Source organism: Rutilus rutilus (genome assembly GCF_951802725.1).
Source record: "Rutilus rutilus genome assembly, chromosome: 4".
NCBI classification, from domain to species: domain Eukaryota; kingdom Metazoa; phylum Chordata; class Actinopteri; order Cypriniformes; family Leuciscidae; genus Rutilus; species Rutilus rutilus.
Window position 1 is genome coordinate 45385700 of NC_140212.1, and position 27974 is coordinate 45413673.

A 27974-nucleotide genomic window follows, 5' to 3' on the forward strand; every position below is an offset into this window, starting at 1 on the left:
ACGATACAGCACTCGCCTCGAGTACCTTATTGCTTTTATAAAACGGTTGCCACACAATACAAATATTAAAGTCGAAAAATATTTATCTATGCAACTTTCATGAAGTAAAATCACTAAAAGCATTCCTTCCGCTGGAAAAAATAGTCCCTGACCATAAACAGCAACAGAAGTTACATACATTATTTCGCCAATAGATGGCGGCAAAGGCTGTCTTACGAATGAGTCAGGTCGGTAGAGAAGACTTTTATATTGAAAAGACTCAAACTTGTTTTCACAGAGAAGGAAGACGCAACTGACAGATGACTAACGTTATATGCACGGGAAAACCCCTTAACGGTTAACTTAACTGTTAAAAGGACAAGATATCGCAGCGGACATTCAAACGGATTATTTTATTATGAATATAGGACTGACCTGAAGGAAAATGCAATTTCTACTGTGAATGCAGGTAACTTTACACACGCTTTCTCGATCTCTCACAATTCTCCACTATACGCTGATTTCACGCAGCCGTTATTTTGAAATCGAAAGTGAGGCTCCAGTGGGAAGAAAACCGGAAGTGTCGCCTTTAATCACAGGAGAGTCGTGAATGCGATGGCGTATTGTTGTGTTTAATGATGTTGTGTCAATTCTAAAACTGTACATACATTTCTTTCATACTTTAGACTATATACAGTGAAATTCATTTATGAATAATTTTTTTTTATATAATTCATAAAGTTAAAAAAGAAGCAGGAATGAACTATATACATATCCTATATTGGATATTAACATCCAATAGTGTAAATTGTGGCAGCAGCTTCAGGTTGGTAGTCCAAGGCATTGTTGTTTATCTTTACTTCCGGGATTCTTCCCACCGGAGCCTCACTTTCGATTTCAAAATGGCGGCTGCATGAAATCAGCGTATAGTTTTAATGAACAATATCAATGAGATCACACATGTGTTAAGTTGCTAAGAGTGGTTGCTAGAGGTGTTGTAGTGATACAGAGAACCGTTGGGTGAAGCGGTCATAGCCGTGTTTTATCGTGAATAAAGCACAGCTATTGACCATTCAGAACCAAGGATTGGAACTAACCGTTTTATAATTTGAAATAAATTACAATATTCTGAGATCTGAGAATGGCAGGATGGCAGAAAAGTTAATATTTAACTTTCCAAACTGCACCCCCAATATTCTCTGACCCCTTCACCCACAATTTATAGCTTACTTCTAACTCTAATTCTAAGTTGAAAAGCAATTGTTGAGTGTTACGCCGGTTTCACACTGCACGCGTTAGCAGAGCGTAAGCATCGCTTATTTTTTCCGGTGCCCCTGTTTACAGATTAGAGCATTCACAACGCACGCAGAGGCGGCGCGGCAGCGCGTAGCAGAGCAGAAGCAGCAGTGATGCAGCAGATGTGTGTGTGTGTGTATCAGTGGTGGCTGCTGGTCTTTCAAAGAGGGGAAGCTCATTTTCAGCCTACAGCCTAATTTTAACTGTGTTTTAAAATTTTCCACTGAATCCAAGCAGTGTATGGAAGGAGGCAATGCGTTCCACAGCCTAGGTGCCACAGCTTGAAACGAACGGTCCCCTCTAGTTTTAAAATGTGTGTGGGGGGCAACTAAAAGAGATGTAAGGGGGCACCTATCCTTGGAGGGCTCTAAAAGTAAGAACCAAAATTTTAAAGCGCATTCTAAATTGCACTGGTAACCAATGAAGTGAAGCTAAGACAGGTGTGATGTGTGCCCTTTTACTGGTGTGGGTTAAAAGCAGCTGAATTCTGGACAGTCTGGAGGCGACAAAAATCTTTCTTATTAAGACAAATAAAAAGACTGTTACAATAGTCTAAGCGAGATGAAATAAAAGCATGAATGATCATCTCCAATTCGGCCTTTGACACCAAGGCTCTTATTTTAGAAATGTTCCTTAATTGAAAAAAACAGTTTTTAATAATTTGATTCTAGTGTTTCTCCAAGGACATGGCAGAATCAAAAATAACACCTAAGCTCCTGAAACTCGGCTGGACAGACGAGCCTAAGGCACCGATATGTTGTTTTATCTGAGGGATGCTTTGCTGAGGGATTTTTAACCTGAAAAATCTTTCTTTTCTTTTTTTTCAGGGACCAGATGCTCCACTGAGGAGTCCTGCTGACTTCACCATTCACATAAGTCTCTGTACATGAACATGGTAAAGTGAAAAATCAAACACCTTGGAAATGAAAGGTATATATGTACTATGTTTCAGGAATGGCACAAAGGTGTATGACTGGTTAAGTCTCTGTCTTTAGTTCAGTGTGTTAAATAATGTGCTTTTTTGTCATTTGTTGTGTATATGAGGACCAGCGGTCAGCATAGAGGACGCACGGCAAGAGCGCGCAAGTGGTTTTTCAGAATACTCAGTTCTCCTGTTATTTCAGTGTTGTATTTGACTCAGGGTAAGCCTATCTTCGATTCTCTGCTTAGTTTTAATTTTTAACTTCACATAATTCTGTATGTTATTTAGACGCGTTGCTACATTAATAAACAGCCGCGTGTGAAAATTATTATTGCATTTATTTAATTGCACTTAAGTATTGGCTCCTAGCAGTTTCGATTTCGACCATTTTCGCTTTATTGATTTGATTGCCGGACGAAACAGCTGTCCTCACTCAAGCGGTGAAAGCATTATATATATATCTTTGTAATTTGCACGCTGTCGCGGAAGCGTCAGCGGAAGCGTTCAGCTCTCGTGTGAAGACCGACTCGGGTAAAGACCAGCGACTCTACCTGCGCGACTCCACCGAGCAAGGACACCAGAAAGGCACTTAACTATCTCCTTTTCCCTTCCCACTTCTTATCTTATTTTTCACCTTACTCAACATGTGCTTTCAATACATTCCTGTTATCTCTCGGCAACGCCCTTTCATCACACGCAAAAGGCAGTGCAATACTGCTAATCTGCGTCCCATTCTCTCATCCTCACACACACCTCTCTCTCTTTCCGTGGGTCTATGGAATTGTCAGTCAGCAGTCAATAAAGCTGACTTTATTCCAGCCTTTGCATCTCATTCTACTCTTAGTATCTTGGGCTTGACTGAGACCTGGATTCGTCCAGAAGACTCAGCAACCCCTGCTGCTCTCTCCAGCAATTTCTCTTTCTCTCACTCCCTTCGCCAGTCTGGGAGGGGTGGGGGTACAGGGCTTCTCATTTCTAACAACTGGAAATACTCAACGCTCTCTTCTCTATGCAACAACAACTCATTTGAATATCATGCTATTACATTTACAACTCCCAATAAGATCCATATTGTAGTAATTTATCGCCCCCCCAGGTCAGCTGGGTAACTTCGTAGAGGAGCTGGATGTGCTGCTGTCCTCTTTCCCTGAGGACGGCACCCCAATTCTAGTCTTCGGTGACTTCAACATTCATCTCGATAAGCCGCATGCAACAGACTTCATCTCTCTCCTAGCCTCTTTTGATCTCAAACGACTCATCACCACAGGTACTCACAAATCAGGCAACCAACTGGACCTGGTTTACACACACAACTGCATCACAGACAACATTTTAGTGAGACCTCTCCATGTTTCAGATCATTTCCTCATTACTTTCAATCTACAACTCTCTACCCCTGCACCACCAACCCCACCACCAGTCACTTTCAGGCGAAACCTGCGCTCACTTTCTCCCTCCCATCTTTCCTCTGCCGTGTCATCTTCTCTTCCCCCACCCTCACAATTCTCATCTCTGGATGTGAATACCGCAACGGATACCTTATGCTCCACCCTAACCTCCTCTCTAGACAATATCTGCCCTCTCTCCTCCAGGCCAGCACGCGCTACTCCCTCTAACCCCTGGTTGTCTGAGGTTCTTCGTGAACACCGGACCGAACTCAGGGCAGTGTAGAGGAATGGCGCAAATCAAAAGACACATCTGACCTGAGTATGTATAAATCTCTCCTCTCTTTCTTTTCTGTTGATATTCATGCTGCAAAATCTTCCTACTTCCACAACAAGATCAACAGCTCCTCCAACACACGATCACTCTTCAAGACATTCAACTCTCTCCTCTGTCCACCTCCACCACCACCCACCTCCTCTTTAACTGCTGACGATTTTGCGAACTTCTTCACCTACAAAACAACAGCTATCAGCAGTCAGTTCTCAGCACCACACACACAGGAACCCAGACCGACCCCTTCCACAGCCAATATCCCTCTGTCCTCCTTCTCTCCGCTAACCGAGGAAGAGGTATCTACACTTCTCCTCTCCAGTCACCCTACCACCTGCCCTCTAGACCCCATCCCCTCACACCTTCTACAAGCATCTCTCCCACACTTCTACCAGCACTCACACACATCATCCCTCCATACTGGCACTTTCCCTACAGCATTCAAGCAGGCTCGGGTTACTCCACTGCTTAAAAAACCAACACTAAACACATCGTTTGTAGAGAATTACAGACCTATCTCTCTCCTACCATTCATTGCGAAAACACTTGAAAGAGCTGTTTTCAACCAAGTAACATCCTTCTTGTCTCTAAACAACCAGCTGGATGTCAACCAATCTGGCTTCAAGAAAGGGCATTCAACTGAGACTGCATTACTGTCGGTCACAGAAGCCCTACGGATCGCAAAAGCTGCTTCCAAATCTTCAGTCCTCATTCTCCTGGATCTGTCTGCTGCCTTCGACACTGTGAATCATCAGATCCTTTTGTCCAGCCTCTCATCACTGGGCATCACAGGAACTTCACTCCACTGGTTTGAGTCCTATCTCACAGGTAGGTCCTTGAGGGTTGCATGGAGAGGCGAGGTATCCAGAGCACATCAACTGACCACAGGGGTTCCTCAGGGTTCAGTTCTTGGTCCCCTCCTCTTCTCCATCTACACCACGTCACTGGGACACATCATACAGGCACACGATTTCTCCTACCACTGCTATGCTGATGACACACAGCTCTTCCTCTCATTTCAACCAGATGATCCCACAGTAGCTGCACGGGTCTCAAGCTGTCTGGCGGATATCTCAACATGGATGAAGGAACATCACCTGCAGCTCAACCTGGCAAAGACTGAGCTTCTCGTCCTCCCTGCCAATCCATCTCTACAACACGACTTCACTATCCAGCTAAAATCATCATCAATCACCCCATCAAGGTCGGTCAGAAATCTTGGAGTTACGTTTGATAGCCAGCTCGATCATGCAGGTTTGCACTGCACAACATCAGGAAGATCAGGCCCTTCCTTACTGAGCATGCAACACAACTCCTCGTCCAGGCCCTGGTCATTTCTAGGCTTGACTACTGCAATGCTCTTCTGGCTGGACTTCCATCATGTGCAACCAAACCTCTACAGATGATCCAGAACGCTGCAGCTCGTCTTGTCTTCAACGAGCCCAAGAGGGCCCACGTCACTCCTCTGTTCATCTCTCTGCACTGGCTACCTCTCGCTGCTCGTATCAAATTCAAGGCATTGACGCTTGCTTACAGATCTTTCACAGGCTCAGCTCCCTCCTACTTTCACTCACTCCTACGAGTCTACATCCCTACCAGAAGCCTACGATCGGTCAAAGAGCGACGTCTCGTGGTTCCATCACAGAAAGCCACAAAATCACTTTCCAGAACATTCTCATTCACAGTTCCATGCTGGTGGAACGCTCTCCCCACCCTCATCCGGAATGCAGAATCCCTGACAACATTCAAAAAACAGCTGAAAACCCATCTCTTCCGTGAGCACTTAACCGCATAAAAAAATAAAAATAAAAAAAAACTTCCCTTTCCCTTTAAACCCTCACTTATCGGGCTTATGCTACTCTGAATAATGCCCGAACTTCGTATTTTGAGCACTTCTTGCGTTGTTTTTGCCTCTTCATGATGATTCGCTTTACTTAGTCCTAACTTGTAAGTCGCTTTGGATAAAAGCGTCTGCTAAATGACTAAATGTAAATGTAAATATTTGGATTATGTTGTGTTGTAAATAAATCCAAACAATCAAAAAGCCATTCTTTTTTAAATCTCTTCATTCTTTGTGCAAGGTTGCTCAGAATGATAGGGCCTGATAGCTCCTAATAGGACCATTAGGGAGGGTCTTTGTCTTTCTCAGGTGTGAAAGAAATTAAATATTCATGATGTTCACGCCTCTTCGCATAAAGCTTTCTCACACAAAACATGTCTTGCAAATTTTAAATCAATATATTGTCTTATCTGAATGAGCAGTCAGGATGATTTTCACATAGTTTTGGAGCAAATATTCTAGCTACGTCGTACAATTTTCAAAAGTCTTGTGAAGAAATAATCAGTATGGGTTTTATGACCTTATTTCAGTGAGAATTTTTTTGTGTGTTTTCACAAACCACGCATAAATGTCATTATCTCAAAACTACAAACTTTTACATACATGCTGCTGACATATTATTGTAGCAGAGTTTGTACTAAATACAGTGTAATCAGACTTTAGCCATGAAAATGTCACAAGTAACAGAAATAAGCACAAATGTCAGAGCATGTCAGAACACCTCCAGGGCCCAGAAAACACCTCAGACCCCAGAGGGTTAATACTACTCAGACAGTTGATTAAAGAAGACAGTTTATATAACTCAGTAGGCTTGATAGAGCAGTACAACTGAATGTCGTCTGCATACAAATGATAAGAAACATCAGTAAACTGGCTGATTATCTGTCCTAGAGGTAGCATGTACAGAAGGAAAAGAATTGGTCCCAGGACAGAACACTGTGGTACACCACTCGACAAACCTGCAGTATCTGACATGATCTGATTAATAAAAACACTAAAACTTCTACCGGAAAGGTAAGAAGAAATCCATTTTAAAGCTGATCCAGATATCCCTACTAGATCATGAAGTTTATTAATCAAAATATTATGATCAATAGTGTCAAAGGCAGATGTAAGGTCCAATAACACTAACACTGTATGCTTCCCAGAATCAGCTGACATCAAAATATCACTCGAAACTTTAATTAGTGCAGTTTCCGTAGAATGTTTTTCACGGAGACCTGACAGATATTTGTCAAAAATATAATTTATCTCTAAGAAAGTAGTAAGCTGCTCTGCTACCCCAGTTTAGATATAGGCCTATAATTCATGGGTTGCGATGGGTCTAAAATGGGCTTTTTAAGAACAGGTTCAACAATAGCATGTTTAAAAAAGTTAGGAACCACACCAGTTAAAAGAGAAGTATTGATCATTTCTACAACACAGGGGCCAATACTATCAAAAACCTGCTTAAACAGCATAGTCGGGAGAACATCACTGTGACAAGAAGAAGGTTTCTTCTTATCTAGTAGAGTGGTGACCTCATGTAATGTCACTAGTTTAAAGGAGAAACACAGATGGGAAAGAGCCAAAGTACATGCCTTGATACAAGCAGGTGGAGGTAAGATACTAACTCTTATATCCCTAATCTTCTCAACAAAGAAGTTAAGGAATACAGTACTATCTGATGGAGAGAGCACTGCAATTGGAGCCGGCATGGATCAAACAAAATAGAAAACTTCTCAGCAACATCCTGGTTAATAACTCTCCTTTGAGCCTTAATTCTCAGGGGTGGGGGGTCCCGAGGTAGATTCAGGTTAACCCCCTGAGGTCGGCGGTATCGCCGGCGATACCAGCTCGCTTTTTTTTATCAGTGTAAAAGAAACTCAGAAATACTCTGTTGACTTTGATTTTCCATAGGAGTTTCATACATCAATCGATTCTGTTAAATGTGTATTATTTTTGTGTATACTCACAATAAAAACAAAGTGTGGTGCTTTTTGCCAAATAAAGAAAAATAAACACGAAGCTAGGTTCTGCCTTCTCTCTGTCCGTGTAGTCCATTCTGAAACGCGTCCGAAAATGAATCATAACTCAGCGAATACTTCTCACACAGGCATGTGAGTTATGTCTTTATGAAGCTTGAAATCTCTTCTTTTAAATGAAGTAATTTATATAAAACACAAATGTTTTCAACTCATGTAATCCGCTTGAAAGCAAGGAGAGGTACCGTTTTTCCTTCTCCCTTCATTATCTCTAAATGAGCTGCGGCCGCCCCGCCCCCGGCGCGATTCACATGTAAATAGTTTAGGTGATCTAGTATGCATCGCATACGCCCCCCGATCAATGCCATAAAAACACCGTTTCTTCATCAGACTCACTGATAGTTCATCGCGTTTTGAGTATGGCACGCTTCTCCGGTAATAAAGACGCCCTTCAGATGATTCTGGACAGCGCCGGGTTGTTTCCTCAGAGGAAGATTGTAACAGACGACGAACGGCAGCATATTGAAGAGCGAATTCCGCCGAGGACACAATTTCGGAGTAAGTTTTACTTTAAAGTCTTTTGTCTTTTATTTTTCGTGTTCGCATTTATGAGGAAAAAAACAATATTACGTGACAGTTCTCCATTATGGACGCGAGCGCTCTAAGCACTAAAAGACTTTCAAACATTCACAGAGACCTCAAAACAGAAAGTACAAATCCTTTCTTTAAAACGAATTTCGTTTTGTATCAATTGTATCTTAATTTTAATAATTTTTTCATTAACAAATTTACTGGATTTAAAGTAAATATAGGCTAGCAATCACAACAACACACACAAAAAAAAAAAAACTATGTAGCCTAATAAATGTGCATTTCTCCGGTGCGTTCACTAGCCTACTGCGAAGATCGCGAGTCAATCATCAACTTCATCTTTGCCAGAAGTTAAATTTAAATCGCGTGTGTGAATGAATTATGTTGTTTTAGCAAACTGTATTGCTATACTGAGATGAGTAAAAATCAACTGAAATATGTTTAAATAAAATGTAGGCTATTTGTATAAGCAACATATTAAACAGCAAATTAACAATATGCACTAATATTTCATGAAAACAACGTTACAGTCAGGCGAAATATGAAAGACAACATTTTGTTTAGATTTGGGTAAAGTTTTTACTGTAGAATATACTGCCACATCAAATAAGCTTTTGTTTAGCAATTTCTATATATAAAATAGCCTACTATTTTTGTCAAAAATAAAGTCATCAACTAAGATGTTAGCTGTTCCAATGTTGGCTATATTCAAAGTAATGAATACATAGATAAAATGTAGGCCTATAATCTTTTTTTTTTTACAAAGAAAGAGTACACTTGAAATATTGTTGAAATTGTAATTATTGTTGTTGTAACCTTTTTAACTTTGAAATATGTATGATAAAATGTATACTTTAGTTTTTACAAAGAAAGATTACACTTGAATTGTTGTTGTAATTGTAACCTTTTTAATAAAAAAATATATTTACAAGGTAGATGTAAACAAACTATTAAAAGGTAAATATAAGCCTTTTCTTTAAATAATTTTTATTGTGTTTTATTAGTGACAAATTTGGGGAGAGGATAAATATTCCAAAACTGAAAATACAGTATGAGAATTAACTGCACAATTACTAGACATGTTTTCCTTGGCTATTATAGGCCAAATTGCAAGCACAATATGTGGAAAAATAAAAAAGAATTGAGATGCTTCCAACTGTTGCTCTTGCATTCTTGTGGCTCAGTGACTCACCTGAATGAATGGCTAATTAAGTATGCGGGCCCCATTGTCTCCTGAGGTGTGAACCACTGCATATGCATTATCTGTGACGCCCACTCCGCATATGGCCTTTCCAAACAGAAAGTGCTTTGCAAAATTCAAATCAATGTATTGTGTTATGTGAATGATTAGGCAGGGTGATTTTCACATCATTTTGAAGAAAAAACACTAGGCAATGACATCTATTAGACAAAAGTCTTATTGGCACATATTTAGTATGTGTTTTATGGCCTTATTTCAGAAACTTTAGTTTTTAGTTTTTTCAATAACCACGCATAAACATTATTCTCTCAAAAATGCAGACATGTACATTCTTGTTGCTCACATATTATGGTAGCCCTGTTTGTGCTAAATAGTGTGTAATTTTTTTTTGCCATTAATATGTTTATAAGCAACTGAAAAAAGCACAAATGTCAGGGCATGTCAGAACATCTCAAGGACCCCAAAAACACCTCAGACCCCAGAGGGTTAAAGAAAACACAACTATGGTCACTCATATGTACATCCTCCACACACACATTTACTAACTCTAGACCTAATGAGAAAACAAGGTCCAGGGTGTGCCCCTTTAAATGTGTAGGTCCTGAGACATGTTGCGTAAAATTAAAAGAGTCAGTAATGGATAGGAGATCTGTAGCTGCAATACATGAGATATCATCAATATGAAGATTAAAATCTCCAATAATTAAAACTTTCTCCAGCTGAATTATAGAGGATAAAAAGTCAGTAAAGTCAGTAAGGAAGATGCCTGCAGGACCAGGAAGGCGGTAAATTAACACACAATAAAACATGTTCACAGAACCGACCTTAATCATCTGTGACTCAAAAGAGGAGAAGGTTTCAGAGTGAATAAATCTGCATAAGAATCTGTCACGATACACAACAGCAAGGCCGCCGCCTCGGCGTGCCGTTCGAGGTGTCCCAATCACAGAGCAGCCTTCAGGGCAGAGCTCATTTAAATGTACAGCTTCCTTATCCTTTTGCCACGTTTCTGTGAGAAACTTCAAATCCATCTTATCCTTGGTGAACAGATCGTTGATGACATGCGCCTTATTAGTGATGGAACGAGCATTTAGCAGCGCTAAACGGAGCGATGATGGCAGGCCGGCCTCCTTAATGTCAAGTTGTAGTGGGCGCAAACACCTGGTACAATCACGTGATTTCCAGCGGTGCTGTGCGGTCAATCGCTGGTCAGGCATGTCGGCCACAAACTGCAATTTCCTGACTGCGTCTCCACCACCACCCCACGATGACCGAAGGGGATCTCGTCCAACGGGCAGAACGAGCGGAAGGCGACCCCGCGAAGGAGCGCCACCTATATCCCGGGGAACAACCGGCAGCAGCCACCGCGAAGACAGCCTCATCCCGACCTGAACGCCAGCTCTGCAACTCCTTCTCTTTCGTCTCCTCTTGGGGTTACCACGGCCCCGAAACAAAAATCGGTATTCATATAGGCTGGGTATACACTAGCCTGGCTCCGCCCTCCTGCGTACTTCCGCTCAATTTTATTTCCCTTCAGTACTATGTCTGGGATTGTGGTGTATTCTTTGGTTTTCTCCGACCATTTTTTTGGCGGTCCAATCAGCGAACAGAGGGAGTGGCTGAGAACGATGACGTTGAGGTTGTGCGCTTTGAGTTGTAGGGTTACGTCATGACCAAAGGTTAGCGATTGGTTATGGCAGATTCAGAGTGACTCTGAGCAGATCCAATAGTTTTAAACTTCAACAGAGAACCTACCTACAAGGAAGTTAATGCTTGTCAATGGAGAGAGGCCAGACTCTCTGTACAAATGAAATGTACGAGAGTCTGGTAGAACCAGGCTAGGTACACACACCAACGGGGGTGGAAAAGTTTGACTATAACTTTCCCAGATGTTACAAAGTCCTTCCATATACACTCCAATGTTCATCAGGGTGAAACGATCGTATGTCCGAGTAGCAGTGACACAGTAGTTTAAAGGCAGGGTTGATGTGACCATAAGAGAGACGAAAACAAACACATAAAAACGACACAGATGTGACGCAGCAGCAGCCATGCCGAACAAAGGCGCCATCTTGCTGGATCAAAACCTGGTGCGACTTTGCTTTTGGGTGCAGGCTGTCTTTATCACAGGTATGTTTATTCCAACGGACTAATGTTTGTTCTGGTGTGATCCCCGGTAACCTATGCTTCCATCATAGTGCAGCTCATGTGTTTGATCAGATGGAACACCTGTACATTTGCGGTTTGCCTATTATGAATGAGGCTGTGAGTAACTGAATATTCTGTGGGTCTAGCGATCTACTATTGGGTATGTATATCTAACCACTTTAGCATTATGAAATGTGTGTCTTTAAATTCATTCATTAATATTTTGTCTATTTTTAGTGGGTCAATCCACGCGTGAGCGGTTCGTCTCTGTGGACTGCGGGGCAAATGCTCCCTAGACAATGTTGTTAGACTGCACTGTTTGTTCTGCTGCCATTTATACTACGATGTGACCGTTTCAGTATTGTTTTGACACGTCCCCTCTGATTTGTTTTTCTTTTGTTTATTTAGTATTTGTAGATTTCTATCCCCTTTTCACAACCCACCAGAAAGACTTCCATCAGAAATCAAATATGGACAAACTCCCACTCCTGCTTGGAGTAAGCCCAGCGAGCTCAACCCTGGCTGCCCGGTACGTGAGGTCCTGTCACGACAAAAGAGCCTCCAGCAGGACAGAGCTACCAATTGTATAAATATTAGAAGATTAGACATTTTTACTGCTATGTTTATTTTCATGTAATTTCTATTTTCTTTTTATTATTATTTATTTATTTATTTATTTTTATTGTATAGTGTTATGAATGCTTTGGCAATGTAAAGATTTCTTTCACCATGCCAATAAAGCTATTTGAATCTTGAATCTTGATTGCTTTATGCTAATGCTGGTGGCCTAAGTGATGAGTGGCTAATCTCAGAGCCGGCATTCAATGTGAGATGTACCATTAATGGTGTAATTTAGCCCCACCTTTTGTTATAACGCCACCAGCAGTTTGTTCGTTTATTTTAGCTCTCTTTGGTCACTGCTTTTCCTAGGGACTGTGGAAAAGTGAGTTACATTCTGTACCTGAGAATAGCAAATCTCTTTTGTCTAAACGTTTTGATTTGAGTATTTAGTGGAAGCCCAGCAATAAGTTTCTGTTTTCATTCAATTCTTTTGGATTTGTTTTCTGTGATTTAATCTGTTTGTCCAATTAATTGTTTTCATTTTGTATTGTTTGACTTTATTTTGTTGTGTTTTGTTCTGTTTTTGTTTATAGCAGTTGGCTGCTCCAATGGTTGAGTCTAGGCTTCAATGGCAATTTGATGTAAACTCCTTGGGTCACACCAGCCTGTTTAGCTTCTGTGGCCAGTAATTTGTCAAGTGTTGACCTCTTTTATAGTTTGAACTTGTTCTACTATAACTTGATGCATGTGTCTGCGGCTAATTGAGAAATATATATTTTTTTTTGTTTCTTTCAGGAGCTGAAGGCCCCGGTGTAGGGAAGCTAGCTGTCCTTGCCCTTTTGGTGGTGGCGTTTCCTTCACTTAGCGAGTGTGAGAGTGAGAGTGTTTGTGTGGAGTAGAATTTGGTGAGTGGTGTGGTCTTAGGATACTCACTGCCCAGCTCGCTGCATTACTGGTAAAGCCTCAGCCTGAAAGTCTTTTTTTGTTTGTTTGTTTGTTTTCTTTATTTTTGGTCTGCTGCATACCGAAGTGGTGTAAACTCTTGTCCCCTGAGTCAACAGTTTTTATATATTTAAAATAATAATTGTTGTGAAAATAAAAGTATTTTGTATTCAGATCCACGTCTCTTGTCCTCTGTGGTAGCGAACCTGTCTGTCTTATGAAATTTGGCGTAGTCTGCTCTTTATTTTGCTCTTTTGTCCATAAGTGTAACTTTTGTCCTTCCACTACCCCGCCACATCTGGTTACAAATTGTATCTTCAAAAGAGCTAATTGTTCCCTATCAATTTAGCAACTGAGACACTTTCCCAACATAATTTCCCCTTTAAGTGGGCTCAGGAAGGATTCAGATATCTAGGCGTATTCATCAATAAAATCACACAGATATCTTTAGAATTTTTTTTTTTTTGATTCTTTAATTGATGTTTATAAGGCAGTATAGAGAACTAGTCCTCTCTTCCTTTTTCGTTAATTCTAGGGGTCTCAGTATCATCAAGGACCTTTATGATAAAGGATTATTTTTAGCCTTTTCAGAATTGTCAGAAAAGTTTGATCTTCCTAAAACGTATCTTTTTAGCTTCTTTTAGATCAGACGTTTTAGTACAAAATCAATGTCCCCGGTTTTCTAATTTTCCTTCTGATTATAACATGGACACCCTTCTTTATCTTAGTTAGACAGAAAAGGGCTAATCTCTGTAATTAATGAATTAATAGATTGATTAAATCTTGACCCCTCTGTTTGACTCAAAAATACTTGGGAACAAGAGCTGGGGTTCACTATACTTGAAATAGAGTGGGATTATAAAATAGATTTAGTACATTCTTCCTCTATACGCGCCCAGCACAGTTTGATGCAAAGCAAGATTCTTCATAGAATACACTACACCAATGCCAGACTACACTATTTCACAACACTATTGGCCTGGAGGCTCATTCTCTTTAAGTGTTAACATGCATGCCCTCCTTCATATTATAGATGGATAAAATAAATTATCTTTGTTTAAAGCTGAAAAAAAAAACTTTAATAAAACATGGAAACCTTTGTTAAATTATATTTATACCATTGATCTCGCACTTGAAAACGCAGACGAGTATAACCTATATCTTTTTTTTATCCTTTTGTTTATATTGCACTTATTGTATTGTTTAACTATTACACTTATAGGGCCCTATTTTAACTATCTGAAACGCAAGTATCAAGCGCGAAACGCAAGTAACTTTGTGGGTGGGTCTTGGGCGCTGTTGCTATTATACCGGCGGGATAAATGACTCTTGCGCCCGACGCAAATCTAAAATGGGTTGGTCTGAAGTAGCTTCATTATTCATAGGTGTGGTTTGGGTGTAATGTGAAATAAACCAATCAGAGCGACATCTCACATTCCCTTTAAGAGGAGGCACGCTTGTTCCATGGCGGATGGCTATTATAACGGCGAATTTGCCCGTCACGCGCCAGCAGCGGTTCACAGCCGAGGAGACCGACGTTCTCGTCAGGGCCGTAAAACACAGAGAAGTGACATTGTATGGGGATGGGAGAAACCTATCCAAATTAGCTTTGGTTAAACAGGCGTAAAAAAAATTGGGTAAATGTGTAGATTTATGCCTATTTGTTCACATTTTCATGGACACAACAATGATTTCCCTCGTGTGTTAAATAATAATGTTCCTTGTAATAATGTTTGGTTTTCTAAAAATGAGAACTGCTGCGTCTGTGTGTAGATGAGAAAAGCAAAGTGCATCCGCGTTGTGCACAGGCTACATTGATTATGGCCAAGCATGCGCCCTTAAAAAAGCAAATGAATAACATCAGCAACGCGTCACTGACTTTAGACTAGGTTTTTCCTGGTCAGTGGTGGAATTGTTTTCTAAACCTGCAAAATAGCACCAGGGAACGTTTGCGCCAGAACACGCCTCCTCTTTTCGCTGCACTTGTATGAGTGTGTGTGTCTGTACTCTGTGTGTGCGTTTTTATGGGAGAGCGGGATTAAGTGAATAAAAATTAATTTTGTAGGAAACTCATGGAAATGGTTTGTGATTAATATCCTGTTGTTTGTTATATTTTAAGCTGGCAAATCACTTGCTTTTTCAATCTCGAACTGTCTGTGCATCTAGACTGGTCCCTAAAATTAAATCTTATAACGGTGAAAGTTCCGACCCGGAGGAAATTCATTTCAAAATACTATTCTAATCATTATTCCTCAGAATGTAACTAAAAATGTTGGAATGGCCCAAACATTTTGATCAACTAATATTCCCCTGCGTTAATGATGGCTCCACAAATGATTTGGACAGGTCTGTGTCTATCACAGAAGTACAAGAGGCAATTCATTCACTTCAGAATGGCAAATCTCCTGGCCCTGATTGCTTTACCATCGTATTTTATACGTGAATAATAAAGTGAATAATTTATTTTTGTAGGAAAATCATGGAAATGTTTTTTTGTTATATTTTTTGTAAATGTTTTTTTTGTAAATTGCACACCTTATAATGTTCGTCAGCCAATCAGAATGAAGCATTCAACAGCCCGTAGCATAACTAGAGCTAAACCTCTGTAAATTCTCAATAAGAATGTTTGTAAATGTAGTAATGCGAGTAATAAGTGAAGATTGAAATGCTGTTTTTGGAGTTGTTTAATCAACTCTTCATGCTCTACATACTTGAGTTTATCCAGTCTGTAGTTTGGATCCTCCAGTTTATCAGTGAGCAGCTTGACTCCTGAATCTCCTGGGTGATTGTAGCTCAGATCCAGCTCTCTCAGGTGTGAGGGGTTTGAACTCAGAGCTGAAGACACATAACCACAGCCTTTCTCTGTCACCATACAGCCAGACAATCTACAAAGGCATACAGCAACAGTTAGTTTGGCAATCAGACGTTACTATCACACACTGTTCTTGTCTGCATTTCCCAAAAGAATCGAAGAATAAATTACTTTTTTTTTTATTACATTGTTTTGAAGGCATAGCATAGGAGGCATAGATCCGACTCCCACGATTGTCTAATAAAAGAGATAGAGGAAGTGGAGATGGAGGAAATCAGCCTGTATATCGTAGACAATGTACTCCTTTTATCTAAGGCTACTTCAAGAATCTGATCTAGTGAAGATTTTGGTGAAAGATGCAGAAAGTCAGGAAATGAATTTAACAAAAGTTCTGAGCTGAAAATATAAAAAAAAATTCTGCACAAGTGAGAGATAATTTTTGTTCCAATTGTAAAAAGCTGGAAAAAACATTATCAATGTAAATATCATTGACAGCCGAAATTCCTGCTCTCTGCAAAATATTAAATGCTTTGTCATTAACCCCCTGGGGTCGGCAATCACCCTGGCGTGATCTCCTCGCTTTTTTTCTTATCAGTGCAAAAGAGACTCAAAATACTCTGTTGATTTTGACCTTACATACAAGTGTAACACTTCCGATCCTGTTAAATGTCTTTTATTTTTGTGTATACTCACAATAAAAACAAAGTATTGTGCTTTTTGCCAAATAAAGAAAAATAAGCATGATGCGAGTTCTGCCTTCTCTCTGTCAGTGTAGTCCATTCTGAAACGCGTCCGAAAATGAACTATAACTCAGCGAATACTCGGTCAAACAGGCATACAGACACACAGGCATGAAGCTTGAATTATCTTCTTTTAAATGAAGTAATTTATATAAAAAAACAAATTTTCTCAGTTTATGTAATCTGTATGAAAAGTGAGAGATGTCAGCCGTTCTCATCTCAGCTAATTAAGTTTTAATGTGACCCCGCCCACGGAGAGCGCGCGCTATTCAAACACAAATGATTTGAGGCAATCCATACAAACCTGTGAACGCCCACATCAGCTGGATAAAACACACTGCGAGTTTAAATAAGACTGCACTTTATGTCGTCTTGCTTCGCTGGGTGGAATAATCCTTAGGAATAATTTAGTTTAACATCGAGGAACAACGGATCCAGCTATTCAGGGGACTGTGAATAGTACGTTTTTCATTCTTAAGTGCTTTGTTCTAATCGCGATATGCACTTACATTAGTAAACATCAGAGGTGGGTAGTAACGAAGTACATTTACTTTGTTACATTTACTTCAGTATTTTTTTGGAAAAATTTTACTTTTAAGAGTAGATTTGAATGTGGGTACTTTTACTTTAACTCGAGTACATTTCTAATGAAAAAACTGTACTTTTACTTTGTTACGTTGGGCGACGTTCCTCTCGTTACTTTATTTTAATGCAATATGTGTTGTTAAATGCGTAGTTTATTCCAAGCGCGATTTATCTTTTTTCTGGGTTTGAGCGATGCTCAATTCACAAATGAATAACTCTTTTGAGTCGAGTCTGTTCAAAGACTTCATCAAACAAGTTGGCAGATTTGTCTAAATCGGTTCGCGAATCAGTTTGATCTGTTCAGTTCCTGCACGGACTGAATCGTCTGAAGCGATTTCAATTCACACTCGACTCGGAGTCGTAACAGGAAGATTTAAGAACATCAAGAGCGTTAGATGAAGTGGCCGTGGACCTACAGTACAGTCAAGTGAGAACAAATCTTCAAATGCATTATATTTTTGCCAGTGATGAAGATCTTTATTAGCTGATCATCTTCGTAAGCAGTCTGTGAATGAATGATTCCACAGGACGATACATTCGATTTCATTTCACTCAGGTAATACATTTTACAACCAAACAGATTATTACGGCACGATAGCACTACTAGGAAGTATGACATTACCCGTTTTTTGGACATATACATTCATTTATACATTACATAAGCTACCATTGTTCACAGTTTATGAACACCCGCCTTCCCGCGGTAATTTTGTGTGTATTGTTGCGCAGTGGCGTGCGAACTTGACTGCCTTTGCCTGCCGTAGACACAGTTAACCAGTTTAAACATGCTTGCAGAAATATACAGTTGATTATATTTTGGAGAACAGACAGAAGAAGATCCGTCGATGTACTTTTTTTTTTTTTTTTTTATGTTCAGATGTTCAGTAGCAGTCATGAGCGCGAGCACATGTGAAGAGTTTTAACTCTTTCTTCTCTGTGTCAATTGCATACCTTTGAATGCAACATTCTGCAGATTCACTTTATTTCGACATTGTCTAATAATCCAAATGTAGTTGTATAAGTTACTATTATACAAACCAAAGGACAGACAATGATTTTCGGGCTACAGATGGCAGAAATAATGCTTGTCTCTTCTGTTTTTGTTGCAAAGATAGCCAATCTACTTATGATAATAATAGTTATTCAAATAAATTAAAAAATCTAAATAATATAATTTTATATATATGACGACTTCAGATGCAAAAGCCTCTAAGTACCATCTGAAATTTTCTTTTAAAAGAGCATTTTTATCAAGCTTGTATGTTTATGTTCAGTTATTTCACTTAAATGGCAATGAAAAGTTCCTATTAATTGTCATTAACCCCCTGAGGTCGGCAATCGCGCCGGCGCGATAGGTTCGTTTTTGTTCATATCAGTGCAAAAGAGATTAAAAATGATCTGTTGATTTTGATTTTACATACTTGTGTCATACATCAATCGATCCTGTTAAGTCTGTATTATTTTTGTGTATACTCACAATAAAAACAAAGTGTTGTGCTTTTCGCCAAATAAAGAAAAATAAACATGATGCGAGTTCTGCTTTCTCTCTGTCAGTGAAGTCAATTCTGAAACGCGTCCGAAAATGAACCATAACTCAGTGAATACTCAGTCAAACAGGAATACAGGCACACAGGCATGAAGCTTGAATTCTCTTCTTTTAAATTAAGTAATTATTCTAAAAAAACTATATTCTAAGAAAATATTCTAAGTTTATGTAATCTGTATGAAAAGAGAGAGATGTCAGTCGTTCTCATCTCAGCTCATTATGTTTTGATATGAGATTGAATAGCCCACGGAGAGCGCGCGCTATTCAAACGCAAATTATCTGAGGCGATCCTCGCAAACCCGTGAAACGCCCACATCAGCTGGATAACACACACACCGCGAGTTCACTTTCAGACACATGGACTTTACGATGCTGTGAGGAATAATAGGCTACTATCTTGATAATAATCCTGGAAAATTTACCTCAGAAGTGCTGGAAGTTTCGTTTCGAGGAGCAACAGATCCGGCTGAGGAATAGGTCAGTTATATATTTGCTTTGTTCTAATCGCAAGTGTCTGTACAGGCAAAAAGACTGTTTAAATATGAATCGCGTTTCAGTGTATGAATGAATGAACGCACAGATGCGCGCTGTTGTGTAGCTACTACAGCTGGCACAAATACTGTTTAAATATGAATCGCGTTGCAGTGTATCATGAATGAATGAACGCACAGATGCGCGCTGTTGTGTAGCTACAACAGCTGGCACAAATACTGTTTAAATATGAATCACGTTTCAGTGTATCATGAATGAATGAACGCACAGATGCGCACTGTTGTGAAGCTACTACAGCTGGCACAAATACTGTTTTAATATGAATCGCGTTTCTGTGTGTGAATGAATGAACAGCTTTCACCAAACTCTATTGCTATAATGAGATGAGTAAAAATCGACTACAAAAATTGGATAGATTATAAAGTTTTTACTGTAAAATACTGCCACATCAAATTAGCTTATAATGTTGCTTATATATATTATAATCTTATAATGTTGCAAATAAGCTTATAATCTTATATATATATATATATATATATATATATATATATATATATATATATATATATATATATGTGTGTATGTATGTATGTATATATATATATATATATATATATATACATACATACATACATACATACATATATATATATATATATATATATATATATATATATATATATATATATATACAGTATATATATATATATATATGTTTTGTCAAAAATAATCAACTAAGATGTTATTTTAGTTTGTTCCAATATAGGCTATATTCAAACTAATGAATCCTTAACTTTGAAATACGTATAATAAAATGTATACTTTAGTTTTTACAAAGAAAGATTACACTGGAAATATTGTTACAATTTTAATTGTTGTAATTGTATAACCTTTTTAATAACATAGCAAAAATATATACAAGGATAGATGTAAACAAAATCTTAAAAGATCAATATAAACCTTCTCTTTAAATAATTTTTATTGTGTTTTATTAGTGACACATTTGGGTAGAGAATATATTCCAAAACTTTCTGAAAATACAGTATGAGAATTAACTGCACAATTTCTAGAAATGTTTACCTTGGATAAAATTTGCAAGCACAATTTGTGAATGGCTCATTAAGTATGCGGGCCCCATTGTCTCCTCAGGTGCGAACCACTCAATATTCATGATGGTGTTGGATCGTTGACGCCCACTCGCATATTGCCTTTCCAAACAGAAAGTGTCTTGCAAAATTTAAATCAATGTATTGTTTTATGTGAATGATCAGGCAGGATGATTTTCACATCATTTTGAAGAAAAAACTCTAAGACACATTAGAGAGTATGTTTAGTATGTGTTTTGTGGCCTTATTTCAGAAACTTTCATTTTTAGTTTTTTCAATAACCATGCATAAACATTATTCTCTCAAAAATACAAACATGTACATACATGTTGATCACATATTATGGTAGCCCTGTTTGTGCTAAATAGAGTGTAAATACACCTTTGCCATTCATATGTTTATAAGAAACTGAAAAAAGCACAAATGTCAGGGCATGTCAGAACATCTCAAGGACCCCAAAAACACCTCAGACCCCAGAGGGTTAAAGTGAAATTACTGAACTTAAATAAACAAGCTTGATAAAAATGCTTGTTTTAGAAGAAAATTTCAGATGGCACTCAGAGGCTTTTGCATCATGAAGTCTTCATATATATATATATATATATATATATATATATATACATACACATATATACATATGATCCAAAGTAACTAGTAACTAGCTACTTGAGTAGTTTTTTCATTGGATACTTTTTTAATCTTACTCAAGTAACTATTAAGATTATTACTTTTACTTTGAGTAAATATTTCTATAAGTACTTGTACTTTTACTTGAGTACAGTTTTTGGATACTCTACCCACCTCTGGTAAACATGTTATTTTTACATGAACACATCTACTAGTTTTGCTTTTACCAAACTATATTGCTATACTGAGATGAGTAAAAATCGACTGAAATATGTTGAAATAAAATGTCTTTGTATAAGCAATGTATTAAACTGCAAATTAACATTTATATGCAAATATTTCTGCTCATATGTTAAATATAGGGCTGAACGATTAATTGCATTTGCGATAATATCGCAATATGATGAAATGCGATTTTTTAACCGCAAAGCTGCGATTACAGTCTGGTCACGTGACACGCGAGAGTAAACCAGTCTGTACTGCAGATAAAGCATCAACTTGGCACGTGTTATAAACTGCTCCGAGACACGAAGGTTGAGGATCCAAATGCAGTTTTTTTTAAAGGGTTATACAGAATTGTAGTCAAAATCCAGGCAAAGGTCATACACAGGCAGGCAATCCAACAAACAGACAAATCCAGAGGGTGAGGCAGAAACAGGAAAACCAGGACACGGGCAGAGATCAAGAACCTTGATAACAAAGGAAATGCAGTGGGATAACATACAAGACTTTGCAGGGAATGATGAGGTGAACCAGGCTTATATGGGGTGAACTAAACAATATAATGAGACACAGGTGAATGTGATAATCAGGGATGATGAGTCCAGGCAGTGAATTATGGGAAATGTAGTTGTGAGTGAATAATGATAGTCTGATGTAGAGTGCCCTCAGGTGGCTCTCAAGGGCACTCCAGATGATGACCATTACAGCACGCTACAGGAAATAACAGTTTATGTTTAATTTATGTGATATTGTGTTATAGATTCTCTCCAACGATTCTGTATCGATTGAGATAATTTCAGATTTATGTCTGAGCTTAGTTTTAAACACAGATATGTGATGACACGTGTGCTTTATAAACAACCGTATTCTGCTTGCTTCTAATTCCTCTGTCACACACACGACACCACTCGAACTTTACGAGAAATAATCTTTAATAAAGTTCGGAAAAGTTTAAGCGAATTACAAGGACATTCGCGGACTTCATTGCACAAGATATGAGATACGTGCGGTTTGCTTGATGTTATTTTTGTTACGATGTTACGACGGTCTCGCCCGCCGGTATTTTACTTACAAATGTTCTACGAAGGCATCATATGTCTTGGAATGCAGTTGGCTTATATATTAAAAATATGAAAATTACCGACAGAAGCTGCTTTCAAATACTCACGCGCGCTTTGCGAAGAGTGCTTGAGCATGTGGCTGTGAGCGACTCCGTCTACGTGGTTAAATGTACTTGCATCTCAAAATGCTTTTATGATGCAAAACACAGTCAGTTACTGTATATCTTAAAGGTCCCATGACATGAAATTTCCACTTTCTGAGGTTTTGTAACATTAATATGAGTTCCCCTAGCCTGTATATGGTCCCAAAGTTTCTAGAAATTTTAATCTGTGTAAATCGAGCTTTTGCTATTTTTCTCTGCCTTTGAGAAAATGGAAGCTCAACCGGGCTGATCTTGAATCTCCTCCTTATGACGTTATAAGGAGAAATGTTACCTCCCCTTCCTCTGCTTTGCCCGCCCAGAGAATATTTCTCGCCCATGAGAAAATGAGCTAGGAAGTAGAACGCGCGCACGCGATTTTAGTTTGTCCACGAGAGATATCATGGCTTTTGAGCGAGCGAAGCATAATAATTGCTCAATAATTGGATGTACAAATGAACATCGAATGGTCAATACAGAGCTGGGCTTGCTGAACGTCGGACAAGTAAGTCAACAAATTATATATTGTGTGTTGCTTTACTGTTTATGGTTACCTAGCTTGTTACACGTAGAATGTGGCTGTCACATTAGCTATGCAGATATGCAGTTACTCGCGCTAATGTAAAGGTAGACAGCATCAAGTTACACACACTGTAACGCGAGTGTTGTACATTTCTTTGTTATTTGGATAACCGTTTTCCTGTTGGTTATATGGCGCGCGCGATATCCGCATTTCAAGATCGCAGAGCTTGATGTAATTGTAATAAGATAAATTACAGACGTTACAGATCTCTCATGAAAAGGCAACAGTAGGTTCGCGTTAGCTACATGATAATAACTGTAAACCATCCGAATAAAGTACCGTATCCAGACATAATATTTTAAACTAACCATTCGGAAACGTCCTGCTGGAGCCGCTGAGTTGCAACTTCTCCATCTGGATCAGATTCTGGGTCAAACTGAAATGCTTGAACGACTGCGTGTCTTCGTGCCATTGCAATATATCCAACGTAAACAAACATGCATGGTACCGTTGCGCAAGATGGTCAAGGCCACACCCACCCTCCACCTTGCGCCGCCTTTCTTCTACTCATTAGTATTTAAAGCTACAGACACCGAAACGGCCTGTCTGAAGGAAGCTCATTCTGGGACTGGCTTGTAGTGGCTATAATTCTGCACCGAGGCTGAATTTTTGGAAAGAGATTTCAGATACAGTACTAAGGACCACTAAGGACTATATTAAAGCCTACAAAAAGTAGCATGTCATGGGACCTTTAAGTTATTAAACAGACAGGACAAACCACATCTTATAATTTCAAAAGAGATGAAAACGTTCAGACAGCCTACTCTTAAATACTGAGAGCACCCTTTGTTTATTGCTTGTAATATTTTTTTCCCCTCTTTGTTATTTGTTTTGAAGCTATATTTGTTCAAATTATTACCATGTAATTGTATTAATTTAGTTTTTTTAATGTGTAATTATTATAAGTAGGCCTACTTATAATTATGTAATTAAATATTTTAAGTTTTATTAATAAGATCAATTAAAGAAAAAAAATAGATCGGCTCATGAGGTGCCTAAAGATTCCCTTCCCTATTTTACAATGATTTATTGCTGGTTTTTGTTGAATAATAGAAAAGATAAAGAGCTTAAAAAGTAATCGCATATTAAATCGCAATCGCAATATTGGTAGAACTAAATCACAATTCGATTATTTTCCAAAATCGTTCAGCCCTAGTTAGATATATAGTATGTGATGTTTTGTTACAAAGTAAAGATCCGCACACAGAAGAGCTCCCATTTACATAATTTATTCATCATTTACATTTATAATAAATGATGTAAATGGGAGCTCTTCGGTGTGCGGATCTTCACTTTGTTACTTGCATTATATATGAGATCCAGCACCCGTACTTGACTGGGATGTGCGTGATTAAACTGCTCCTTATGTGATGTTTTGTTAAAAATAAAGTAGGTATATTGAATTATCAACTAAATTGTTATTATAGTGTTTGTTCCAATATTCAAACTAATGAATCCTTAACTTTGAAATACATATGATAAAATCGATGTACACTTTTTAAAAAGAAAGATTACACTTGAAATATTGTTAAAATTGTAATTGTTGTTGATTTATATGTGAAAACTGTTTAATAAACTAGCAAAACATATATTTGCAAGGTAGATGTAAGCAACATCTTAATAGGTCAATAAAAACCTTCTCATTAAATTATTTATTATAGTTTTTTTATTAGTGTCACATTTGGGGAGAGGATATATTCCAAAACATTCTGAAAATCCAGTATGAGAATTAACTGCATAGTTACTAGAAATGTTTACCATGGATATTATGCAATTTGCATGCATACAAAATAAGTCCTCACATTCTTTACTTGTGGTACTCTCAGTGATACACCTGAATGAAAGGCTCATTATGCGGCTCATTATGCAGCTCATTATGTGGGTCACTGTCTTCTCAGGTGTGAATCACGCCCACACGCATATTGCCTTTCCAAACAAAACGTGTCTTACAAAGTTTAAATCAATGTATTGTTTTATGTGAATGATTAGGCAGGATGATTTTCAGATCATTTTGAAGAAAAAACCTAAGCGACAACACCCATTATTCAAAAGTCTTGTGGACACATTTAGTATAAGGGCCCGTCCACAGACGCGTTTCGCTGTATACGTATACATTTTTTATCGTATTGGCGTTTCGTCCACACGGATCCGGCGTTTTGGTAGACTGAAACCGCTATTTTTTTAAACCGGGTCCTAAAGTGGATAAATCTGAAAACGACACCCTTGCGGTTTCGTGTGTACAGCCAATCTGTATATTTTGTGAAACAATGATGTCATCACATCACGTGTCGGCTGCGTCACACGTAACAGCAACAACAATAATGGCGGACTACATGATTGTGCTCGTGCTGCAGAAGCTACTAAGCCTACTAGCTTAATTACAGCAAAATCTATTGCTTCTATCCAATTGTGGTGAGCAACAAGCGATAATGGACAACACCATACGTCACATGCTCTTAGATCCACCGCGGAAGACAACCAGGAGAGCAACCAGGAGAAAATTTTGGATAAGACCAGGTAGAACTAGCAGTTGGTGGGACAACTTTGTCAATGGCGTTGTTGTGGAAGATGAATGGAAGGAGAATTTCCGCATGTCCAAAGCATCTCTCGTCGCCCTGAGCGAGGAACTCAGTCCGTATATTGAAGGGCAAACAACAAACATGAGGGCACCAATTACTACACTCAAAAGGGTTGCGTTAACTCTGTATTATTTGAGCGACGAGGGACGGCTAAGGAAGACTGCTAACGCCTTCGGCGTGTCGCGACAGGCTGTGTCTGTTGTTGTCAGGCAAACGTGCAAAGCGATCGCTGTCTACCTGGGTCCAAAGTACATCAAGTCGCCTTTTACGGAGTCCGAGGCCGAGGATCTGGTTTTGCGTTTCCATCGTGCTCATGGCATGCCACAGTGTTTGGGAGCGGTCGACGGCACACACATAGAAATCAAGCAGCCGTCTGCCAACTCGATGGACTACATCAGCAGGAAAGGCAAACATTCTCTCAATGTACAGGCGGTCTGTGATTATAAGTACAGATTTATGGATGTTGTGATAAAGTGGCCCAGGAGTGTACACGATGCACAGGTTTTTGCTAATTCAAAGCTCAACCTGTACTTTAAGACTGGCCAGATCCCTCCTCTGAAAAAACAGATTGTGGACAACGAGGAGGACATACCAATTTATCTTCTTGGTGACCCAGCCTACCCTCTGCTGCCTTACTTGATGAAGGAATATGCAAACGGTGGCTCTACACCTCAAGAACAGTACTTTGGGCTAAGTTTGTGTAGGGCACGGATGGTCATTGAGTGTGCTTTTGGTCGTCTCAAAGCCAGATTTGCTGCACTGAAAAGGCCTATGGACATCAACTTGCAGGACCTGCCCTTTGTCATTTACGCCTGCTTTGTTCTCCACAATTTTTGTGAAAACTGTAAGGAGACTGTGGCTGAACACACTGTGTTGGGAACGATGCAAGGTAATAAAGACTTACAGCCTCCTACACAATGCAACAACTACCTCACAGACTGTAATGAAGGAGAGGGAAAGAGAGTGAGGAGAGTACTCACAAAGTACCTTGACCCTTAAAAATGCTGGCCATCAAGTTTTTTTTTCTATTTTGTTCAGTTTTTTTTTTTAAGCATTTACCTTTTTGAAAATGTACTAATGATTATTTTGAAAGTGTTGTGTTGAATATGTCTAGTGAAAATAAATGACTGCAACAATTCCAGAACTTTTTTTTATTGGAAAATAAATATTTAGGTCAAAGAACCATTTGAAAATACAGGTAATATTGAACAGGTATAAAGTGCAACAGTGCACAAAACACAATAACTATATACAACATGTCAACTACAACTGTTTTGTGTTAATTACACAAAACAGGTCAAACTGTATAAAGTGCAACCGTGCACAGAACTGAAGTGCAGTGCAAACAATATAAAATCAAGAATTATATAGTGCAACAGGGCAGTCACTCTGTGTCATCTTGCAGCAGTGCACGTCTGTACGAAAATGATGTTTGCTGATGTGGGGTGACGTGGTGTAGGTGTGTAACATTCAGGACGGTACTGTCGAGGTTGGTTTGCTGGTTCATCGGGCCGAGGTGTGTGCAGGAAGGCTGGTGTAGTAGGGTGTGGTTTTGTGTTCATGAATGATGGTGGGTGCCCTTGGAATTGACCACTGCTGCTGTGGGGGGGTGTAAATTGCCGTTGGAATAACAATTCCCTCATAAAGGAAAAACCCTCCTGAATGGTGCTGGTAATGTTAGCAATGTTTGTATTTATCTGCAGCATGTTGTCGGAGTTGCGTCTAGAAGAGTCTTCCATCAACTCCAACATCATCCTCTTTATTTTAAGGTCCTCATCTGCTGGATCGGTGGGAATCTTCCTCTTCAGCCTGTCTCCTCTATGGCTGTTCAACTTTGCCTTAAATATAGCAGAGAAATTTTGCATTATTACTACGCAAAATAAGAAAATTCAGAAAAGCTATGTGATTAATGCACTAAACCAACACACCCACTAAGCAAAATGATGTCCGAAAGACGTCTTTTCAATGTCTTTATTACAAAATTCGGACGTTGAAATGACGTCCACTGAGGAGCCAGAATGAAAGTTTTTATGACGTCTTTTTTTGACGTGTTCTGCACGTCCGATATAGAAGTTCATCGAACCTTCGTACAAGGTTAAAAACTAGTTCAAATGTGGCCACTGTGGACACATTTCAACATCATTTATGGTCTCATTTAGACATAATTACTTTGACTATTGCTGTCAGATGATCTCAGTGAGAATTAACAGAGGTTTAGATGTTGATATTTGTTTAATTTGAAGTGTAACCATTGTGGTGATCAGTGTTTGCTTTAGTTGGGCTCTTGGTCCCCTTTCTTTTTACTTTTACTTTTTACTTTT

At 38.9% G+C, this 27974-nt stretch overlaps 1 protein-coding gene across 2 annotated transcripts in view; it reads right to left on the reverse strand.

Annotated features, from left to right (window-relative positions):
- LOC311289543 (protein NLRC3-like) overlaps positions 1-27974 on the reverse strand; it is a 74590-nt gene that overhangs the window by 12710 nt on the left and 33906 nt on the right. For both annotated transcript variants that reach the window (XM_084407628.1, XM_084407629.1), the window contains one exon: positions 15872-16045. In XM_084407628.1, coding sequence (XP_084263754.1) covers positions 15872-16045 — 174 coding nt within the window. The remainder of the gene's footprint in view (positions 1-15871; positions 16046-27974) is intronic.